Source organism: Jaculus jaculus, chromosome 16 (assembly GCF_020740685.1).
Source record: "Jaculus jaculus isolate mJacJac1 chromosome 16, mJacJac1.mat.Y.cur, whole genome shotgun sequence".
NCBI lineage: Eukaryota > Metazoa > Chordata > Mammalia > Rodentia > Dipodidae > Jaculus > Jaculus jaculus.
Genome location: NC_059117.1, coordinates 54,349,624 through 54,371,260, shown reverse-complemented (window position 1 = coordinate 54,371,260; position 21,637 = coordinate 54,349,624). Strand labels below are relative to the sequence as shown.

General features: G+C 39.7%; 1 protein-coding gene across 1 annotated transcript in view; it reads left to right on the top strand.

The window, feature by feature from the left end:
- Kcnh8 (potassium voltage-gated channel subfamily H member 8) overlaps positions 1–21,637 on the top strand; it is a 432,454-nt gene that overhangs the window by 227,497 nt on the left and 183,320 nt on the right. The window contains exon 4 of the mRNA XM_045135950.1: positions 13,950–14,077. Within this exon, the coding sequence (XP_044991885.1) occupies positions 13,950–14,077 (128 nt within the window). The remainder of the gene's footprint in view (positions 1–13,949; positions 14,078–21,637) is intronic.

The window sequence follows — 21,637 nt, the reverse complement described above, 5'->3', positions numbered from 1 at the left end:
GAGAGAGAGAACGGGCATGCCATGCAAACAAACTCGACACATGTGCCCCTTGTGCATCTGGCTTATGTGGGTCCTGGGAAATCAAACCTGGGTCCTTTGTCTTTGCAGGCAAACGCCTTAAGTGGTAAGCCATCTCTCCAGCCCCTAGAGTGTGTATTACTCTTGAGACTGACATTTCACTTAACACTGTATACTAGAGATCTGCCCATGGTGATTCTGTCAAGGTTTGTTCTTGTTCATTCCTCGATCAAGCTTTGTGGTTGCACCAATTTATTTCACCACTCCCAAGTGAGGGACCTTTTAGTTACTTCTAGTTTTTTGTTGTTTGGTTTTTTTAAAAGCTCCTGTGGACAATTATGCATGCATGTTTTTATTTTTATTTGTTTATTCTTGGGTTTTGAAGATAGGGTCTTGCTCTAGCCCAGGATGACCTGGAATTCACTATGTAGTTTCAGGCTGGCCCTGATCTCATAGCACTCCTCCTTCCTTAGCCTCCCAACTGCTGGAATAAAAGTGTTTTTTATTGATTTTTAGATAACTGTCCAAGAATATAATTTCTGATCTATGTAAGTATGGTTTAAGGTTATATATTTCTTCAAAAAATTGTCAATGATTCTCTATTATAATAACAGCATCATCACATTTGTACCATCATAGTTGGAGAGAGCCAGTTTCTCTGCATTCTCAGCACCATTGGGTGCTGTCCGCAGGATGATTGCTAGTGTGGTCTCGCCGTTCATACTCTTAGTGGCTCATGTCTTTGGCATCTTTCCATGTGATTATCAACCATTCTTTTTTTAAAAATATATTTTATTTATTTATTTATTAGAGAGAGAAAAAGAGGGAGGGAGAGAGAGAGAGAATGGGTGCAATAGGGTCTCCAGCCACTGCAAACGAATTCCAGACGCATGCACCTCCTTATGTGTCTGGCTTAGGTGGGTCCTAAGGAATTGAACCAGGATCCTTTGGCTTTGTAGGCAAACACCTTATCCACTAAGCCATCTCTCCAGCCCTCGACCGTTCTTTATACTCTTTAGGGAAATGTGTCTTCATGTCTTGTGCTTATTTTCAAACTACACTGGTTTTCTCATTGTTGAGTGTTTGAGAGCACTCCATATGTTTTAAACACAAGTGGTTTTTTAGATGAGGAATTCAGAAATATTTTCTCCAAAGTATGCAATTTGTACTACAAATATGCTAATGTAAAAATGAACATATGCTATTAGAATTCAGTAGTAACCATGGGTATTGTTATGAACTTAAACTAACAAAAGATTTGTTTTGGCTCTTCAGAATTGCCAGTACATGGTGATAATACGACATTGACAAAATCTTTGGATTTATGATTATTTTTACCAGTGTGTGCTGGTCAATATGCTATGATTTCTACTAGATCCAACAGACATATGCCTTTTTTTGTTTTTTTTGAGGTAGGGTTTGCTCTATCCCAGGCTGACCTAAAATTTACTATGTAGTCTCAGGCTGGCAAACTCACAATGCTGGAATTAGAGTGTGCCACTGCCCATGGAATCATACACTTTTAAGACATCCTCAGAGTAGCAAGTTTCACAATTCCTATAAAATTCATTACATGGAAATCACAAAGATACATTACTCACATAAGTCTCAAAATTTTGGATTTTTTTGCATTCCAGCTCCTAGAAATAGTTCAAAAGTATTAATTAAAGAATATGAAAGACATGGGGCTGGTGAGATGGCTTAGCAGTGAAGGCATTGGCCTGCAAAGCCTGAGGATCACAGTTCGATTCCCTGGGACCCAAGTAAGCCAGATGCACAAAGGGGTGCATGTGACTGGAGTCCATTGGCAGTGACTAAAGGCCCTAGTGCACTCATTCTCTCTCTCTGTATCTGCATCTCTCTCTCAAATAAATAAATAAATAAATATTTTTTAAAAAAGAATATGAAAAACATAACTTGTGTCTTTCTTTAATCATTTTGGGCCACAGATATAATAATTCAAAGGGCCTCTTCAGTTCACAGAACAAACCAGGCCCGTTGGCAAGTCCCCGCATTATTTTCTCACTCCTGGCCTCCTCTGTGTTTCGGTGACGTTTTTCTGAACACATCCGGTATCCCATAGCTCAGACAGCAGCTTCCTCCCGAGTCCACATTTAAACACTGCGGCCGTGGTTCTGATGCACCACCCTGGATCTGGTGGAAGAGCAGCAACAGCACAGTGGAGAGTGGGAGCTTCCTGGGGCACACTCCCGGGGCCAAAGTGGGTGTAAAGCAAGGAAGAGTTCAGGCTGGAGGGATGGCTTAGTAGTTAAGGCATTTTCCTGCAAAGCCAAAGGACCCTTGTTCGATTCCCCAGGACCCACATTAGCCAGAAGCACAAGGGGGCGCATGCATCTGGAGTTCCTTTGCAGTAGCTGGAGGCCCTAGCTCACTCATTCACGAGTTCATGCGCTCCCCCCCCCCCACTCTCTCTTTGTCTCTTGCTTTCCTTTCTCTGTCAAATAAATATATAAATTTAAAAAGAAAGAAAGCAAGAATTCTCTCCTCTCTGTCTCTCTCTCCTTCCAAATAAATAAATTTAAAAAATAAATAAAAGGTCTAGAAAGATGCTTTAGTGGTGAAGGCACTTGTCTGCAAAGCCTAATGACCCTGGTTCAATTCCTTAGTACCCACATGAAGCCAGATGCACCAAATGGCCCATGCAAATGGAGAATGTTTGCAGCAGCTAGAGGTCCTGGTATACCCATTCTCTCCCTCTCTCTCTCTCTCACCTCTCCTTTCTCTTCTCTCTACTTGCAAATAAATAAATTTAAAAATTAAAAAGAAAAGAAAGAGAAAATGCAGAAGGAGAAGTCAGGCTACAAGTGAGTTGCAACAAAGTATTTGCTGATTCCAAGTTTAGCACCAGCTCAAGCTGAGTGGCCTCCTGAATTTTTCCCTTTATCAAGCACAGTCACCAATTGCAGTCCCATAACCACCTGATATGGGTTGGCTAATGAAGATATTGAAGATCTCAGTGTTTATTCCTATTTTGACTCTGATTACTATTATGTGGCCTTTCTTTATCCTGGAATACAAATTGCCTGAGTCTAGCTATTTTCTCTTACTTTGGTTTAATTGACCACATTGAAAGTATTTTCTGTTTCTTGATTTCTACTTTCTGTAATCTTCTAATTTGCTATTATTTATTCTTTCCATAGAAATCAATATATTTTTAATGTTTTATTTATTTATATTTATGTGAGAGAGGACAGAGGGAGGGAGACAATGGGCATGCCAGGGCCTCCTACCTCTTCAAATAAACTCTAGACCATGTGCTACTTTGTGCATCTGGCTTTACATGGCTACTGGGAAATTGAACCCAGGCTGTCAGGCTTTGCGAGCAAGCACCTTTAACTCTGTTGTTATATTTGTTTCGTGGGCAAAAACACATATTTTACACTATAAATAACTATTTTATTTCACACTTTGAATGTTTGAATATCTTTCAATTTTTGCCAATTTACTTATTTTGAGAGAGAGAGGGAGAAAGAGGTAGAGAGAGAGAGAATGGCTACTGCCTTCCGCTGCTACAAACCAACTATAGACGCGCGTGCACACCCTGTGCTTCTGAATGACGTTGTGCGCTTGTGTCGCTGCATTTAGCTTACATGGGACCTGGATATTCAAATAAAAGTCCTAGCCGGGTATGGTGGTGCACGCCTTTAATCCCAGCACTCGGGAGGTAGAGGTAGGAGGATCACTATGAGTTTGAGGCCACCCTGAGACTACATGGGGAATTCCAGGTCAGCCTGAGCTAGAGTGAGACCCTACCTCGAAAAAACAAAAAATAAAAAAAAATTTAAAAATTCAAATAAAAGTCCTTAGGCTTCATAGGCAAGTGCTTTAACTTCTAAGCCATCTCTCCAACCCTTGAATATCTTTTCAATACATGAGTTTTCCTTTGGTCACGTAATCTGTATGAATATCAAAGACACTTAGTAACACTGTTTCTTTTTAAAGACATTACTTTGCATTTCTAAAACTCTGTAAGTTCACTTGCTCATTTTTCTTAAAAGCAAGAGTTAGATAGAACTCAAAAAGATTCAAGTGATAAATTTAAATCATTAGAGGAAAGATTTTTTTAAAAAATATTTTTATTTATTTATTTGCAAGCAGAGAGGGTTAGAAAGAAGAGACAGACAGACAGACAGAATGGGTGCACTAGGGCCTCCAACCATGGCAAACGAACTCCAGATGCATGGGCCACTTTGTGCATCTGACTTTATGTGGGTACTGGGGAACTGAACTTGGTCATTAGGCTTTGCAGGCAAGTGCCTTAACTGCTGATCCATTTCTCCAACCCAAAGGAATTTTCTTTTGCCCATATTATTTCCATTCTGGGTGAATATTTCTGAAATGGTCTTTACTGAACAAAATCGACTTACAAATGGTCCAGGTACAGTGTGAAAATAATGTGCATTCTATATAATCAATGCTTTTGTGATATGTTCACTTATTAGTAGCAAATAGCATTAACATTTTCTATAATTGCTTCTTTTTTGCTATCACAGTCTATCAACTCCCAAGATAATTGTTTTTTAGGATTTTTAAAAATAGTATTGGGGAATTGAACCCAGGGTATCACTCATGCTAAACAAGTGCTTTACTATTAAACTATATTCCTCACCCTCTTAAGGATATTTTAAATCATTTCACTATGACTTTAGGCTTTCTTTCTTTCTTTCCTTTTTTTTTCTTTCTTTTTTTTTTTTTTTTTTTTTTGAGGTAGGGTCTCACTCTAGCTCAGACTGACCTGGAATTCACTATATAGTCTCAGGGTGGCCTCAAAATCACAGTAATCCTCCTACGTCTGCCTCCCAGTGCTGGGATTAAAGGCATGCGCCATCACGCCTGGCTTAGATTTTTATTTTTTTGTATTTATATAAATCTCTTTTTTTCATTACTCCATAGTTCAAACTATGAGTTTTATTATTTTGTTATATTTTTAAATGTTTTATTATGCATTTATTTATTTGCAAGAAGAGAAAGGACAAAGAGTGTGAATGGGCTCCCCAGGGCCTCTAACTGCTGTAAACAAACTCCAGACTCATGCACCACTTTGTGTATCTGGCTTTACATGGCTGCTGGGGAATTGAACCCAGGCCATCAGGCTTTGCAGATGCATGCCTTGACCATCAAGCCATCTCTCCAGCCCTTATTATGATTTTTTTTAAATAAGGGCTTTTTCTTTGTTATATCGAATCAGAAGTCTCTACATTATTGTTTAAGCTAGGACAAGCACTCTCATACTTCTGAAAGCATGTTTCTAAGATAGACGATAATGAACAATGAGATTGTCGGGGTGTGTGTGAGGGAATAGACCCTAAAAGGACAACTGCAGTATAAGCATGTGTTTTCAAGAGAAAGGTTAATAAAATGGAGAGAAAAAGACCTAGTCTAGCAGAGGAAATGATTGTCTAGGAGGGATCCATTTAGGTGCCGCTGTATAACCCTTTACATGAACATATCTAAGAGTGCCCTGCTCAGGGCACCATACTGTTCCCTGGTTAGGGAAGCACATGCGTTGTCAAGTGAAGTCACAGGGAATTCAGGCATCTCACTAAATGTGTGAGTTTGAACAAGTACACATTTCCTAATGACCTTTAGTTTCCTTCTCAATATGAAGAAAAACAAATGACTAATAAAGTAATCCAAGGATTCACTGGGAACCCAGACCCCTGAGCATGCAGGCTGGAGCACAGTGGGGTGCTGAAGACATGTTACTTACCCATGATGCTTTGGTGAAAATGACTTAACTTACTGAACTAGAAACAGAACTTCCTGGAAAATTTCATCACTCAGTATTTCCAGTAACTGAAATTGGTTATTTAACCATCTGCTTACTGGCCAGTACCTCCTTGTAAGCTTCACTTACTGGACTAGAGGGATGGCTTAATGGTTATGGCACTTGCCTACAAAACCAAAGGACCCAAGTTCTGTTCCCCAGTACCCACATGAGCCAGATGCACAGGGTGGCACATGCATCTGGACTTCCTTTGCAATGGCTAGAGGTGTGCCCATTCTCTCTCACTCTCTCACCCCCCCTCAAATAAATAAAAATAAAATATTAAAAGAAACTCATTTACCATGATTGACCTGATACTAAATTCCAGCTCACTGACATTTTCACCTTCTTCCTATTTACTTCCTCCTGTCTTCATTTCTTTTTCTTTTCTTTCCTTTTCTTTCTTCCCTTACAAGGTCTGCAAGTATTCCTTGCTGTCTTCAAACCACCGGTTCCTAGAGGCCACCCACGACCCTAACATCATTGTGTTATGTTTATTTGGCTTCAATTATGATGTCATGAAAATGGAAAGAATGGGGAAAAGGAAGAGAGAGGATAAAAGAAAGAAGGGAGAAAGAGAAGCAACAATACATCTCTCAGACAGGAGCAGTCTGTCTTTCGCATCAACCCTGTGTGCTCACCTCCTGCAGATTCAACCTCCCTGTCACCCTGGGTATAAAAACCAGGGCATGCTCGATCTCCACAGAATCACTTAAAGTGAGGCCTGAGACACAAGACCTTTCTGTTCCTGGAAACATTCTCTTCCCTAAATGGTCTAACACCACAGTAATCAGGCTTTTTTTTTTTTTTCTTGTGTGCTTTTTTCCTTTCTTTTCAAATCCATTTCCCCCTCATACCTAGCCTATCTGGTTTTTTTGTTTTGTTTTGAAAGCCTAGATTTTTCACATCTCTCTTGAAACTCTATTACAGGATAACATCATAATCAGCAAAGAGACAGCCAGGCAGATGTCCTCCTCTCTCAATGGATTTCAGTGCAGCCTTTGCACGTAGCACCACTCTGGTTTAAGCTACCATGTTGTTTCACTGAGTTTCTGGAATACACGCTTGGGCAATAGCCCATCAACCTCTCCTGACTATAATCAATTCATATACTTAGAAACTAAATGTGCTATGTTGAAAATTCAGAGTTCTTTATGCCACTTTGATGCTTAAAATCTTGCTATTAAGCCTGGCATGGTGTCGCACACCCTTAATCCCAGCACTCAGGAGGCAGAGATCGGAGGATCACTGTGAGTTTGAGGCCACCTTGAGACTACATAGTTAATTCCAGGTTAACCTGAGCTAGAGGGAGACCAACCCTGCCTCAAAAAAACTAAACAAGAGGAACAAACAAACAAACAAAAAACTTGCTATTGTTTCACGTGCAGAAAATGTTCATTTCTTCCCAGAACTCACTCATTTAGATCCCCTCCCCGCATTTATCAGTGTTTTAAGAGAACCTATGGCTTGTCAAAGACACCAGATGCCCCATACTGTTTCGTAGCTGGGTGCGTGGCTAGTAGGATATGAATGGATGTGAAAAGGGCAGCTCCTGGGATCCCTGCATGGGAAGCTTCTTGTCGTATATTTTGACCATTTTCCTCTTCCTTCTCACTCTAAGAGAAGCGCCTTGGACTCAAAAGGAGGACTCAGGAAAGAAGGTGAAGGAGAGGAAAAATGTGTGTGTGAGAGAGAGAGAGAGAGTCTTTTTGCTAGAAGAACTCAAGCTGTTCCCTAGGTAATACTTTCATTATTGCAGTTAGAGTGAGGAACACAATTTCTAACATGGCTCGAAGGATCTGAGTGATTTATTGGTTTCTTCCCACCTTCAGGGTGTCCTGCGCCTCTCGTTCTCCCTCTCTCCGTATATCAGCTCTGGACCTCCTTTACCTCCTTTAGTACTTTGAAGATGGACTTTCAACTGCTTTGTGCCCAAGGCTGCCACAGCTTTTTTTTTTTAATATTTATGTATTTATTTGAGAGAGAGACAGGAAGAAGCACACAGAGAGAAGAGCTGTGCCAGGAATTCTAACCTTGGCAAATGAACTCCTGACACGTGTGCCACCTTGTGCACTTGGCTTACACGGGTACTAGGGAATCAAACCTGGATCCTTAGGCTTTGCAAGCAAGTGCCTTAACTGCTAAGCCATCTCTCCAGCCCGATCACAGCTTTTATTTGTTCTGCCAAAAGTGACCTTACCTCTGTTATTCCCACTCTATCTGCTTTTCTTGTTAAAATTTATTGTTTTTCATCCATGCACATAATATACTTTGATCATTATCCCATGCCATTAACTTTTTAAAATACTTTATTTATTTATTTATTTTTAGGAGAGAGTGTGCATATATTGGTATGTCAGGGCCTCCTGCCACTACAAACAAACTGCAGACACATATGTCACTTTGTGCATCTGGCTTTACTCTTGGGTGCTGAAGAATCAAACCTGGGCCATCAGGCTTTGCAAACAAGCACCTTTAAGTACTGAGCCATCTCTCTGGTCCAGAAGTAGAATTTTACTAGTACCATTCAGTAAGACACATAACAGCCCATCTAGAGACTATATTTTCCAGCCTATTTTGCAACTAGTTCATTTTTGTGATAATGTATAACAATATCACTGTGCATTTCCCTAAATAATGTGCTGTTTAGTTTTGCACCCATGTGAGAATTATAAAGAGCTTTTCTGGGCTGGAGAGATTGCTTAGCAGTTAAGGCACTTGCCCGTGATGTCTAAGGACCTAGGTTCGATTCCCTAGTACCCATGTAAGCCATATGCATATTATGGTGCATGCACCTGCAGTTTGTTTGCTATGGCTAGAGGCCCTAGCATGCCCATATTCTCTCTCACCTCAATAAAATATTTTTAAAAGTAGTGTTTCCATATTGTCTGTGACGTTTTATGTTTTGCTCTTGTTCTCAATGTTTCTGGGATATTTGTATATGCATAAGGAGGAACTACTATTTCTGTCATTTTCTATATTGTTGGCATAAGCCTAGTTAGATAGAATTATAAGACTCTATGCCATGATTATACCACAAGTTTCATCATTCACTGATGGACATCTGTCCTAATTATACACACACATACATTTCATACATACCTACATATTGATGTGTCCATGTATACAAGTTACAAGTGTTGGCAAAACATATATTTTGTATATTATTTGAAATCATAAAGGAATTATTTTGACTGACTCACTTGTCTATTTTAGTCAGCTATCACAACCCAGGATCATTTTAAATAAGGGCATTTTTAGGTCCCATAAGTAGACTGATTTTCAAAGCCAATCTTGCATAAGTGTTTAAAAGTAACTACACATTTCAAGAAGTGCTCTTTTTAATTATTCTACTTAAACTCAAGACCAAGACAAACATGTTACTTTGACATTTCTACTCAAGGGACACCTTTAAAAAAGCTGATAAAACTGCTATTGTTTGGTTTGGAAAATCTCAGCCATTAATTAGATTTCTCCATGGAAAGGGAAACTGGCTTAGAGTTCTAAATATCTACGCTGATCTTTCTCATAGAAGACTTAGAATTCCACTGAGTTTGGAAACTAACTGAAATTGCATAAGCAGTCTGATGGCCTTGCCACGTTTATACAGACTTTGTCTTGAAACTAGGGCTGTTTTCAGATTTAAATGCACTGAACATTACTTTCTGCTATAGTAATAATTACATTTCAAGTGCAATTTGTAAGAGTTCTATGTTAATCAAAAAAAAAAAAAAAAAGAAAGAAAGAAAGAAAGAAAAAGAAAACCTAACTTGAACATTTAGCAATTACAGTGAAGTAAGCTTTGTTCAGAGATGAATTGAGAAAGAGCTAACCCTTTGGATACCACTTTATTTTTTTAAATCTTTTAGTTCTTTTTTTTAAATCTATAGTCATGTAATATATTTTACCTTAAATGCTTTCAAGGGATAAAACAAAAGATGAGCAATTTTTAAAAATTACTTTAATTGTTAGACTCTTACAACAAATAAAAGCATCTTATATATTAGCCATAAAAACATCCCAGAGTGTGTGGCTATGTAAGAGGGAAGAAGAGGGGTGTCATTACAAACTCAGATAGGTATCCATTGTCTATATCTATAACTTTTTATTTTGTATTAATTATAGTAGGTTATTCTCTTTCTCCCCTCACCCCAGCTCCCATTACCTTAAGGACACTCCTCAGTGGGTTATGGTATTCACCGAAGGGTCATGAACGTCAGTCCCTGTTTGGCAGTTTTGGGGGGAAGACCATGCCTCAGGGTATTCCTACCCGCTCTGTGGCTCTTACAATCTTTCTACCCTGTGGTGGTTTGAATAGATGGCCTCCAATATATTCAGTGTTTTATTAGCTTGCAATTTGCATCTGCAGCCACCTGGCTGGAGAAGGTGTCACTGGGTGGATGTTAAGGTCCAGCCCTAAGATGTGGTGGTGGGTTTGAAATTCCAGTCTAAAGCTATGCAAAGTGAGCTCCTCCTGGAGATCCTGAAGTGTGCTGTGCAGTGTGGCTTTTGAGCTTGGGGCTTCTTCTGCCATTATGGATCTTCCCCTGGATCTGTAAGTCTCAGTAAATCCCTTTCTCCACAACCATGTTTGGTCTAGAAGTTCATCTCAGTGAACCTGAAGCTGTCTGCTACACACCCCCTGTTCCACAATGTCTCCTGAGCCATGGCAGGCCTATTGGAAGTCTGATTTAGTGTTGAGTTCTGTACAGCCTCTGGATTTCTGTTTTGGTTGGTCATTGTGTCTGTCATCATCCTGGGACTGGCTGTCAGGGTAGCAGTGAGAGCAGTATTCATGTCACTGCTTCCCCTGCACATTCTCCTGGGCCCTGGATGATGTGGCACAGCTCTTGGTGGGCAGTCGGTTTACTTCTTGTTGCATGGCTGTCCTTCATTTTCTCTGTCATCTGTAAGATACAGCAGATTCTCCAAACAAAATTGAGAGCAACTTGAGTTAAAGGGGAGTGTGCAAATTTGATTATTTTTTAAGAAATTATTATTTATTTATTTATTTGAGAGAGAAACAGGCAGATAGAGACAGAGAATTGGCAGGGCCTCTAGCCACTGCAAACATGTGTCAGACGCATGTACCACCTAATGCATCTGGCTTTATGTGGGTACTGAGGAATCAAACCTGGCTCCTTAGGCTTCTTAGCCAAGTGCCTTAATTGCTGAGCCATCTCTCCAGCCCACTCTTCTTTATCAGAAAGCCATGGGGGCTTTTCTCTAGAGTCTATGAGTTTCCTGACAATGAGATTCTCAGTTGGTTCCTAGTACCAGGCATACATCATTATGAAAAAAAAAAAAAAAAAAAAAAAACCTGAACCAGGGCTTGGTGCTGCTAATAGAAGGACCAGGATCTCCAGACCAATCTGCCCTCACACCGGCAGCCATGTGTATGTGAGACCATGGGCCATGACACCATTCATTTAGGTTCTCATCTGCAAACAGAAGATGGCAAACTTATCTCACAGATGCCATAGTGATCATTTGAGAAAATAAACACTGTAGATCTAGAATGCAGCCCAGCACACACAGTGGCCATAAATAATTGTCACATGGCTTTGCCTAGATGGCAGCTAGACCAGTTTATTATGAATTAATGTGAACTAGGGGTTCATAACACTGGACGAAAGGATAAATAATGTTTTTAAAGTATTTTTCAGTCATTGTAGTGTAGATTCAGTTTATTTATAATAAAATTATAAGCCAGGTGCAGTGGTGAACACTTTTAATTCCAGCAACTCGGAAGGCTGAGATAGCAGAATTGTTGTGACTTTGATGCCAGCCTAGAGCTATACACAGAGTAAGGTCCAGGGCAGCCTTGGCTAGAGTAAGATCCTGCCTGAAAACAATATATAAATAAATAAGCAACTCAAGAAGCTGACATAGAAGGATCATCATGAGTTCAAGGCCACCCTGACTCTGCACAGTGAATTCCAGGTCAGCGGGGCTAGAGTGAGACTCTACCTCAAAAGACAAAACAATAAATAAATAAATAAAATGTGGCCTGATGACTGATCAGACAAAATGTTTCTTAATGGAATATAACTAGTTTGTACTTTATTTCTTGGATAACAGGGATTTTAGGAAAAAATATTACAGGTGGATGTTACTTCATTTTATGAAAATAAAATCTAATTAGATTAGAGATTTAAATGTCAGAAAGTTTACATGTAAAGGCATTGAGATATCATAAGAGACATGCAAAGATTTTATTAAAAATAGTTTTGTTTGAAAAATTTTAGTTATGCTATACATTTCTAGTTATCAAAATAGACTGATTACCAATATAAAAAATTTTAATTTTAAACTATGTAAAATATAATGTTAAGTAATAAAGTAAGAATTTTTAGCAACACACATAAAAAGAAATAGCAATTATAAATGAAAGAGCTTTAATAAATAAATTCAAAACTACTTATTTTAAAAGTTAATAAACTAATTCACTTCGGAAAAATAAATGCAAAAATGAACAGTAGATATTTAAGTATACGCTCACCACATAAATGCTCAAACTATAGTAGTATATTTTTCAAATATCAAGATGTTAAACAACATTCAGGCTGGGGAGATTGCTCAGTGGTTAAAGGCACTTTCTCGCAAAGCCTAATGGTCCAGGTTTAACTCTGTAATACCCAAGTAAAGCAAGATGCATAAAATGGCACATGCATCTGGAGTTCATTTGTGGAGGCAAGAGGCCCTGGCATTATCTCTCTCTCTCTCTTTCTCATAAATACATAAACATATGGTTTAAATTTAAAAAGTAAACAACATTCATGTGCCATTTTGGGCTTTGGATATTATCCATTCACTTCTTTCAATGATAAAGCATTCAGAATATCAATACAAAAATTAAATAGAACCCCTTTGCTACTGATTTTTTTACTGCATATGTGGCCCTAGAAATCTTTGCATTCAAGGATTTTCATGTAGGACTGTCTACTTGAAGTTATTTGAATCCTGTGCGAACCTAAACCTTTCTCGATAGAGAAGTAGTAACATTACTAGGGCTGGTCATGCCACGAACCAGCAATAGTCATGTCCTAGCATAAGCTACACAATAGGCATGCATGTTATTATCTATGGAAGTGACTGAGACAGAAGTTTAATGTATAAATTCGAGACAACTTAAATGTTCTTTTCTGTGGAAAAAAATGTACAGTTTTATTATAAAGTTCCATTTTTGAAAAAAAATATAAAATATAGCTTTAACATTTGTATTAGAGGTTTTCAGAAAAGCTTTTCCTAAATGTTAAGGAAAATTAGGATGAATATGGCATATCAAGATGGGCGGATAATACTCCTTAACATTTTTCTGAACTATTTGAAGTTTCCTCTATTCACTTGTATGTCTTGTTTTAATGTTTAAAATTATTACACTTAAAATAATAATATATAAGGGTTATAATGAACAAAAATTAAATTTAAAATTTTATTTCTTTTTTTTCAAGGTAGGGTCTCATTCTAGCCTGGCAAAAATTAAATTTATTGCCATTAGGAGCCAGCAGGTATTTTCAGATGTTCTAAGACATTTACATACCACATGCTATCGACAGTGACCCGTAGGGGTGAAGCACTAGCTCAGCGGTTAAGGAGCTGCTGTCCTACAAATCCCAATGACCCAGATTCAATTCCCAAGGACCCACATAAAGCCAGATGCACAGGGTGGCACATGCATCTGGAGTTCGTTTGAAACAGCTGGAGGCCCTAGTACATCCATTCTCTCGGTCTGTCTGTCTTCCCTCTATCTCTCTCTGCTCACAAATAAATAAATAACAGAGATAGGAGGATTGCCATGAGTTCAAGGCTACCCTGAGACTACACAGTGAATTCTAGGTCATTCTGAGCTAGACTGAGACCCTACCTCGAAAATCAAAAAACCAAACAAACAAAAAAGTGACCTATCAATGCCTGACAAGTTTTTTAAAAAGTATGTGTGCACATTTGCACACATGCATGTGTATTAGGGTCTCTTGCCGCTGCAAATGAATGCCCATCCAGCTTTTATGTGGGTAGTTGTGAAATCGAGCCTAGTCCCAGTAAGCAATGCAAACAAGTGACTTTAACCACTGAGCCATCATGCCATTCTTGAGATGAAACAATGCATTCTTGGGTCCTGATGAGTCTTATTTCCCCCCAGACAGAGGCAAAGGAAGATCAAGAACAGGAACCCACCTGGACTCAGCCCGGAGACGGAGCCGAGCCGTCCTCTATCACATCTCAGGACACCTACAAAGAAGAGAAAAGAACAAATTGAAAATAAATAATGTAGGTGCTGTGTGTGTGTGTGTGTGTGTGTGTGTGTGTGCATGCTTCCCTTGGTTAGAATGTTTGATTCTATGGAGAAAGACTACAATTACTCATTTATTGGCTGTTTAAAGATTTTTTTCCCCTCACTTTGGCTTGTGCTTGACTGTAAATAACCAACTGGGAAAAGTCAGTAGTCATGAGGCATCTCTGTAATAATAGGGCTTAATCTTAGTTCTGTCATAGCAGAGGTCACAACACATATTGTATTGCATTTATGGTGTTGTTTTGTATTGCAATACAATATGATTCCAAGGAGACTGCTAATGGGGATATTCTGGACACATACAATCATGGTGCATGAAACAAGTTGATGTAGAATTTATATTACCCATCCATACTCAGTTAATATTTCTCAAATTTAATTTTGGCTTTATCTCTGTTACACTCTGTTCACCTCCTCTTAATGCTTTGACCCAGGGGAACTAGAAGCCAGTCCAAGTCACTACTCCATTGGAAAGTTTACATTTTACATGAAGCATGGTTGGACATTTCACACAGTGAAACATTAGATGTGAAATCGCATGCCCTATTGACTCAGTTCTAGAGGAAGTTGTACTTCAGAAAATTACACTAGGGCTCCCGTCAGAACCCTGGTGTGCTTACCTGTCAAAAACCACAGCAAATAACTGTGCCCATCAAAGGTGTTTTACAGGACATATATCCTCAAGGACTGCACACTTAGTTGGTTCTCAGCATAAAGAGACCTCACCTTTATAGAGAAAACAGGAACAATGCCCATGTGGTTGTGTATGTTCAAAGATGATTTTTCAAGGGGTGGTAATGTCATGAATTTGCATCATAGAGTGATCAGAATATCATCTGGGCCAGGGGTTGTGACTCTGAGTTGCAAACTGAATACACAGTCTAACTTGCTGTAGCAGTTTGAATGTGTGCCCCCATAGACACAGAGATTTTATGAACACATGTAACTTAGGTCTCCAGCTGCTTGGCTAGAGGAGGTTCCACAGGGTGCAGATTTGGGAGTCCAGCCCTAAGGTGTGCTTGGGGGGCAGATCTGATTTCCAGCCGAAGGGTGTGCAGAGCAGTCTGAGCTCTGCCTGGAGCCCTGCTGCTGGCTGTTTGGTTGCTTCTCTGCTTGGATGGATGGAAGCAGATTTGGGGAATTTCACTCTGGATCAGTAAGCTTGAATTAATTCCCTTCCTCCCTTAAACTGAGTCTGGTTTGGTTTGTAACTTTATCCTAGCAAACGTGCACTTGTCTATTACACTTGCCAGTGATACCAGGAATGGTCACACCAATAAGCCAGAGCTGCTTTGGAATTGGTCTAAAATTACGATTGGTGAGAACACATTGTATTCTGTGGCATCTTACATTGATATAGTAAGCTCTGCACGTACCTGGTTCTACAGCCAGGGGTCTTGCCAGAATAGCCTTTGCTTCACATGTGTTGAGTATCCATGTCTGTGATGTGAACAGCAGAAGATGAAGGAAGGCAGGGTGTTAAGCTGGCCTCAAAAGTTGCAGTGTGCATTCCTCTCTAGCATCCAGAAAAAAAGGTGTTTCCATCAATTTATGGTTCCAGGACTATCTGCTATGACCTTACTGATCTGCAGTACAAGTGATGAATCACATGCTGGTTTTGTTGTTGTTTTGTTGGTTGCTGGGTTGATTATTTTTTCTATGCTGACAATATGAAGATTTTCCAGGAGAACGTATGGCTCCATGACCCATTTCCTTTCTGAGTCCAGTTGTCTCAGGTGACATGCTGTCATGTGTGTATAGATCTATGGATCCTACCCCATGGTTCCTACTTACATCTCCCTTAAGTTTTCAGGTTAGCCGGGGTGACAGTACACATGTCAAGAAGGTACAAGGGTAACTACGTGGGGTAGTTTAATATGACAGTTTATATGCATAGCCCCAGAGACTCGGTTGTTTTATTAAAGTTGAGCTTGCAACTTCAGCTAGACAGGTAGATAAGAGGTATCACTGGGGTCACATCTTGGAGTTCAGCCCTAAGTAGTGCTTGGGGGCAGATCTGAGTCCAGCCCTGTCTGGTGTGTTCAGAGAAGTTTGAGTTCTGGCTATTCATGCTTGCCGACGTTGTGTGGTACTGCCTATTGGTGGTGTTTTGCTGTTTGGATCTGTGAAAGGGAGCCAGCTTCTTCTACCATTGATGGTGCTCTCTTGGACTCGCTAAGCCTGTAATAAACCTCTTCCCTCCCATAAGCTGTGTTTGGTTGGATGTTTGTCCCAGCAACAAGGAACTGACTGCAATATCATGTCTGTACTGGATTCTACCCAAGCACAACCATCAAAGCACCTAGACACATATTACCCAGAGATCTCGCTGCACCAAAAGCCACCACTGTCTTTTAGCAGAATCATTTCCTCAAGGATTGTCTAAATCCTGCAAGTGTTAGTGAGATTTAGACTACATTTGCTAACCCTGCCATCTTTGCCTTTAGATTCAACAAAGCACAGCATTTTACTTTAAGATCCAATTTTTTAAAAAATCCTAACTCCCACTAATTAGCTAATTGCTTAATTGCCATTTATTCCATAAGTACAAACATCAGAGAGGAACATTGATATAATATGAAGTAATTTAAGATGCCTCATCTACTCAGTCGCACTGGCACCTCAGGTAAAACTCCCTTCTCCAGTCACAAGTTTCAGAAGCAGTTCTGGCCTGGTCACCATCCCTTTTCCAGGAGGATGGAATAGAATGGTTCACAGACAGAAGATGGAAAGAAAGAAGAAGAATAAAAAAAATGGTTGAGATAATCCATCAGCTAAATAATATTAGGGGAAATTCTGACCATAATAATTTTGTGCTCATGAAAGAATTATTAATATTTTAATTGCCCTAGCTATATCAAAATTAACTATTTCATGTTTTCTTTGCTTATTTTACATTATTTAGTTGTGATGCCGAGCTAATACTGAGTATATTTTTATTAGCCCCATTTTAACAGTGGGGGAAGAAACAGCTTGTTCAAAAATCTCTAAAGTAGAGATAGCAGTTATATATGGGACTCAGCCATATTGTCTGCCTCAGAGCTTCCTTTCATATGTCCCCAGCTTCTCCCTTGAGGCTTTCCATAGGAACAAGCTTGCGTATTTCATCCAGATGAGCACCACGGGCCAAAGTCTAGGTGTGTGGAAGGTACACAGCACCTTTAGCCCTGGCTCTAACTTTGGCCTGATGGATGCTGGAAAAGTACATACTTCGTGTTGCCTTTCATTTTGTTGTCCTCTAATAAGTGAGACTGAAACAATGCACACTTTTTTTAAGAGAAAGAAATGCTACAAAGGTCACATGAGTGTGTGAAAGGAGAATGCCATCCTTGCCTAAGTAGTGCCAGTGGGGTGGGGGGCTGAGCTAGCGCCCTCAAAGGCATAACTTGAGCCTGACAGACCCAGTGCAGGACTGCAGAAACATTTTCCTGACCCTCAGTGTACACAGAGGAGAGTGTCAAAGAAACATTGCCAAGTACTTAAGAAACAATGACCTAACTTAGGCATCTGAATTAACTATTACAGTTGAATAATTTGTAGATAGAGATTAAATAGCTAAGACATTATTGGTCCTACAGCAGTGTCCTCCAAAATTAATAAACAACACGTACTTAGGCTCCATGTCGCCTCATTCATTAGGCAAATTTTTGTTTGTAGTGTCATCTCACTCTTTAGGCAATTTTGTTCGTTTGTTTTTGTTTTTCCAAGGTTGGATTTCACTCTAGTCCTGGCTGACCTGGAATTCACTATGTAGTCTTAGGGTGGCCTTGAACTCATGGTGATCCTCTTACCTCTGCCTCCCAAGTGCTGGGATTAAAGGCATGCGCCACCAAACCTGGCTTTAGGTAAATTTTTTCTTGTTGATTTTCCAGGTGGGGTCTCACTCTAGCCCAGGCTGACCTGGATGGAGCCCACTCTAATCTCAGGCTGGCTTCAAACTCACAACAATCCTATCTTTGCCTCTCGAGTACTGGCATTAAAAAATGTGCCATAATGCCTAGTTTAAGGCAAATTTTGTATGTGTGGAGGTTATCGATATTATGATTTCCTCCTTCTTCCTTCTACCACCAGTTTTATAAATGTACTTTTTTAGGGTTGTAAAACATTTTATTTAACTTGCTAAGTTTTTGTTAAAACTTCATGGTGCTGTGGTGGAAGCAAAAGAGATTAATTTTTATTTCTTCATTTGTTTTGGTCAGGTAATTGTCTAACGAGGTATGCAGAATTTGAATTAACGACACTTGAAAATTTAAGTTGAACTTGAGCTGTGTTGAATTCTCCATTTGATTTTAAAATAGCATGCTTATATAATAATGTGATTAAATTGAAGCAATATATTCTGGGTGGCCAATGAAAAGAAAGAAAACCAGACAATTTATTTTCAGAGATGACTACCATGTTTCTGGGTCATTGCTTGAATGTCATAGTGTTTTGTGCACTCAACAGACTCCAAAGGAAACCCTGACTCCTGAGCAGTGTTAGCATCCTTAGGACCAGTTCTTGCCCCAAACTAGGTGCAATGTCTGTTACATGAAGGCAACAATACTTATTTGGATGTGAACATAAAATATTCCTGATGACTTACTGGTAATTTCCTGTTGTAATAGATATTTAGGGGGAAAAAAGTAATATCAAAATCCATTCTGGGGCTGGAGAGATGGCTTAGCTATTAAGGCACTTGCCTGTGAAGCCTAAGGACCCAGGCTCTTCCCCAGTACTCGATAAACCAGATACCCAAGGTGGCACATGCACCTGGAGTTCATTTGCAGTGGCTAAAGGCCCTGGCACACCCATTCTCTATCTGCCCCTCTCTCTCTTTCTCAAATAAATCAATAAAGTATTTTCAAAAATCCATTCTATGCTATTGTAACTTTATCTGGCTTGATTGACCTTGAGGAATGAATATCTGTAGACCTTAACTTCATTTTTTGGTGCTCTTGCCCCCCTTTAATAAGAACCTCCCACAAGAGTAAATCACCTCTGTTTTATGATGCCAAAGTCAGCTGTAGAACTTGTCCCTTAAAACCACAGAATGAAGCATGATGGGAATTGTAAGGTGCAAGAACACAGAGGTGAATGGACACCTAGGAACCCTCTGGAAGAATGGAAGCAGTGTGCAATCATACAGAACAGACGTGATGAGGCACACGTGTGGGACAAGTCAGAGAATATTAGCAAAGTTGAAGCATGTTTTGGGAATGCCTAGCAGACACACTAGGCTTTCGTACATTGGTGTTAAGAAATTAGAACCTGGGGCTGGAGAGATAACTCACTGGTTAGAGTGCTTGCCTGCAAAGCTTAAAAACCTGAATTCAATTCCCCAGTACTCACATAAAGCCAGATACACAAGGTGGCACATGCATCTGGAGTTTATTTGCATTAGCTAGAGGCCCTGGCATGCCCATACTCTCTCTCCCTCTCCCTCTCTTGTTTATAAATGAATAAACATAATTAAATATAAAGATATCAGAACTATTTAGTCACAGGTAGTTCCCACTAAGAGCTCAAGTCCTGATCTCTACATTTTTGGAACCCCCAGACACTCTGAGGCTCACGAGCACACCACATTAATCTGCTCTTCTCTCAGTGACTGAGAGAAAAAAACTCAACACTGACCTACAAGTAATATGTATCCAGAACTTTAAACTAGTCTGTTAACTCAACTAATTTTCCAATGCAAGTTCTCATTAAGTTTCTCGCATTTTTCATTAATTGAGGTCAAAGCAAGGTCTTCAAGTATCTGGTCACACGCTCGTCAAATTTCCGTACAAGCTATTGTTGGAGCTCTCTTTGTCTTATAACAGTAAGGGAATTGTTCACCAATTTGGACAGCTTTCAAAGCAAAGTGTTCTGCCATTATCACAAACTTCAGCTATTCCGTATTTAATCACCTGCACAATGAATAATGCCTTCCTCCTTTTCTGACTTGAATAATAATCATTAAGTACCTGTTTTTCAATTTGTCACTGGCTGGCCAGTGCCTGAATATATCTATAGTGATCTGAGTAATGAGGTTTTGGGTTCTAATAGGAAATTTCACCAGCAAGCACAATATGTAACCTGATTTATATTTTAAAGACAGACAACTGTTTGTAGATGAAAATCTAGAGAAAGTAGAACTATGTTTACAGACATCAGCAGAATCTGAGGTCAAATATAATGGCTCTTATCTGAAAATTACAAGTATACACAATGGCCTCATAGGAGTAACTATGTAAACGTGTCTTTGTGGCTGTATGTGTGTAGGACAACGCTTGCAACTGGATGCTTTTAGATGTTATGTAGAATGATTCTTTTGTCTTTTAATCACCAAAATTTAGATTACTCTCTTAACATTCCTGACAAAACTCAGTACAGTCCGGGCTACATAGACTAATGATTACTATTCATTTGGAGTCCATTCATGGCTCACATAATGAAGAGGATACATTCTAGCAACTATGCTGTTAAATGGTCCTGGGAAATACGTTGTTAGATGGTTTTGTTTTTGCAGGACACCTCCAAATAGTTACACACACCTGGCTAGTGCAGGTCAGTTACGTGACAGGACTGCTTGGTGTAAGCAACATACGAGTTAACCAGTTGTATGAAGCTGTCAGCTCGTGAAATGATGAATGTAGTCTGAAAGTTAGCTTTTTTGTTTGTTGGTTGGTTGGCCTTTTTGAGACCTGGTCTCATTCTAGCCCAGGCTGACCGTGAATTCACTATGTAGTCTCAGGGTGGCCTAGAACCCTCGGCAATCCTCCTACCTCTGCCTCCCGAGTTCTGGGATCAAAAGCATATGACACCATGCCGAGCTCTAAAGTTAACCTGTAAATAAGTATAAACACACTTTACAGTAGCAATAAAAAAGTACATGTAGTGCATAAGCCATCAATAATTGTTTATTACTATGATGGGCATTATGTGCTATGTGGAGTTGCTTATACTATGCTTATATTCATGACTGATAATACAAAATATTTGTTTTATTTTTAGTTTTATTTATTTATTTGAGAGAGAGAGAAGCAAGGAGAGAGAGAGAGAGAAAGAGAGAGAGAGGAATGAACTCCAGACACATGTGCCACCATGTGCATCTGGCTAACATGGCTGCTGGGGAATCGAACCTGGGTCTTTAGGCTGCACAGGCAAGTGCCTTAACTGCTAAGTCATCTCTCCAGCCCAACGCAGGATATTTGTTTGCAGCAACAACCCAAGAAATGACGGTACATTATTGCACTAGCCTGAAATGTCACTATGATGTGATAGGACAGTTGCGGTTCCTTTGGAATCATATGGGACACTATCACGTATGAAGCCTGTGGTCAGCTGATGCATGGCTGTGGATACACACCAAGTTTTAAGTCACCTGTTAAATATGTGGATCTTGGGCTGGAGAGATGGCTTAGCGGTTAAGCGCTTGCCTGTGAAGCCTAAGGACCCTGGTTCGAGACTCGGTCCCCCAGGTCCCACATTAGCCAGATGCACAAGGGGGCGCAAGCGTCTGGAGTTCGTTTGCAGAGGCTGGAAGCCCTGGCGCACCCATTCTCTCTCTC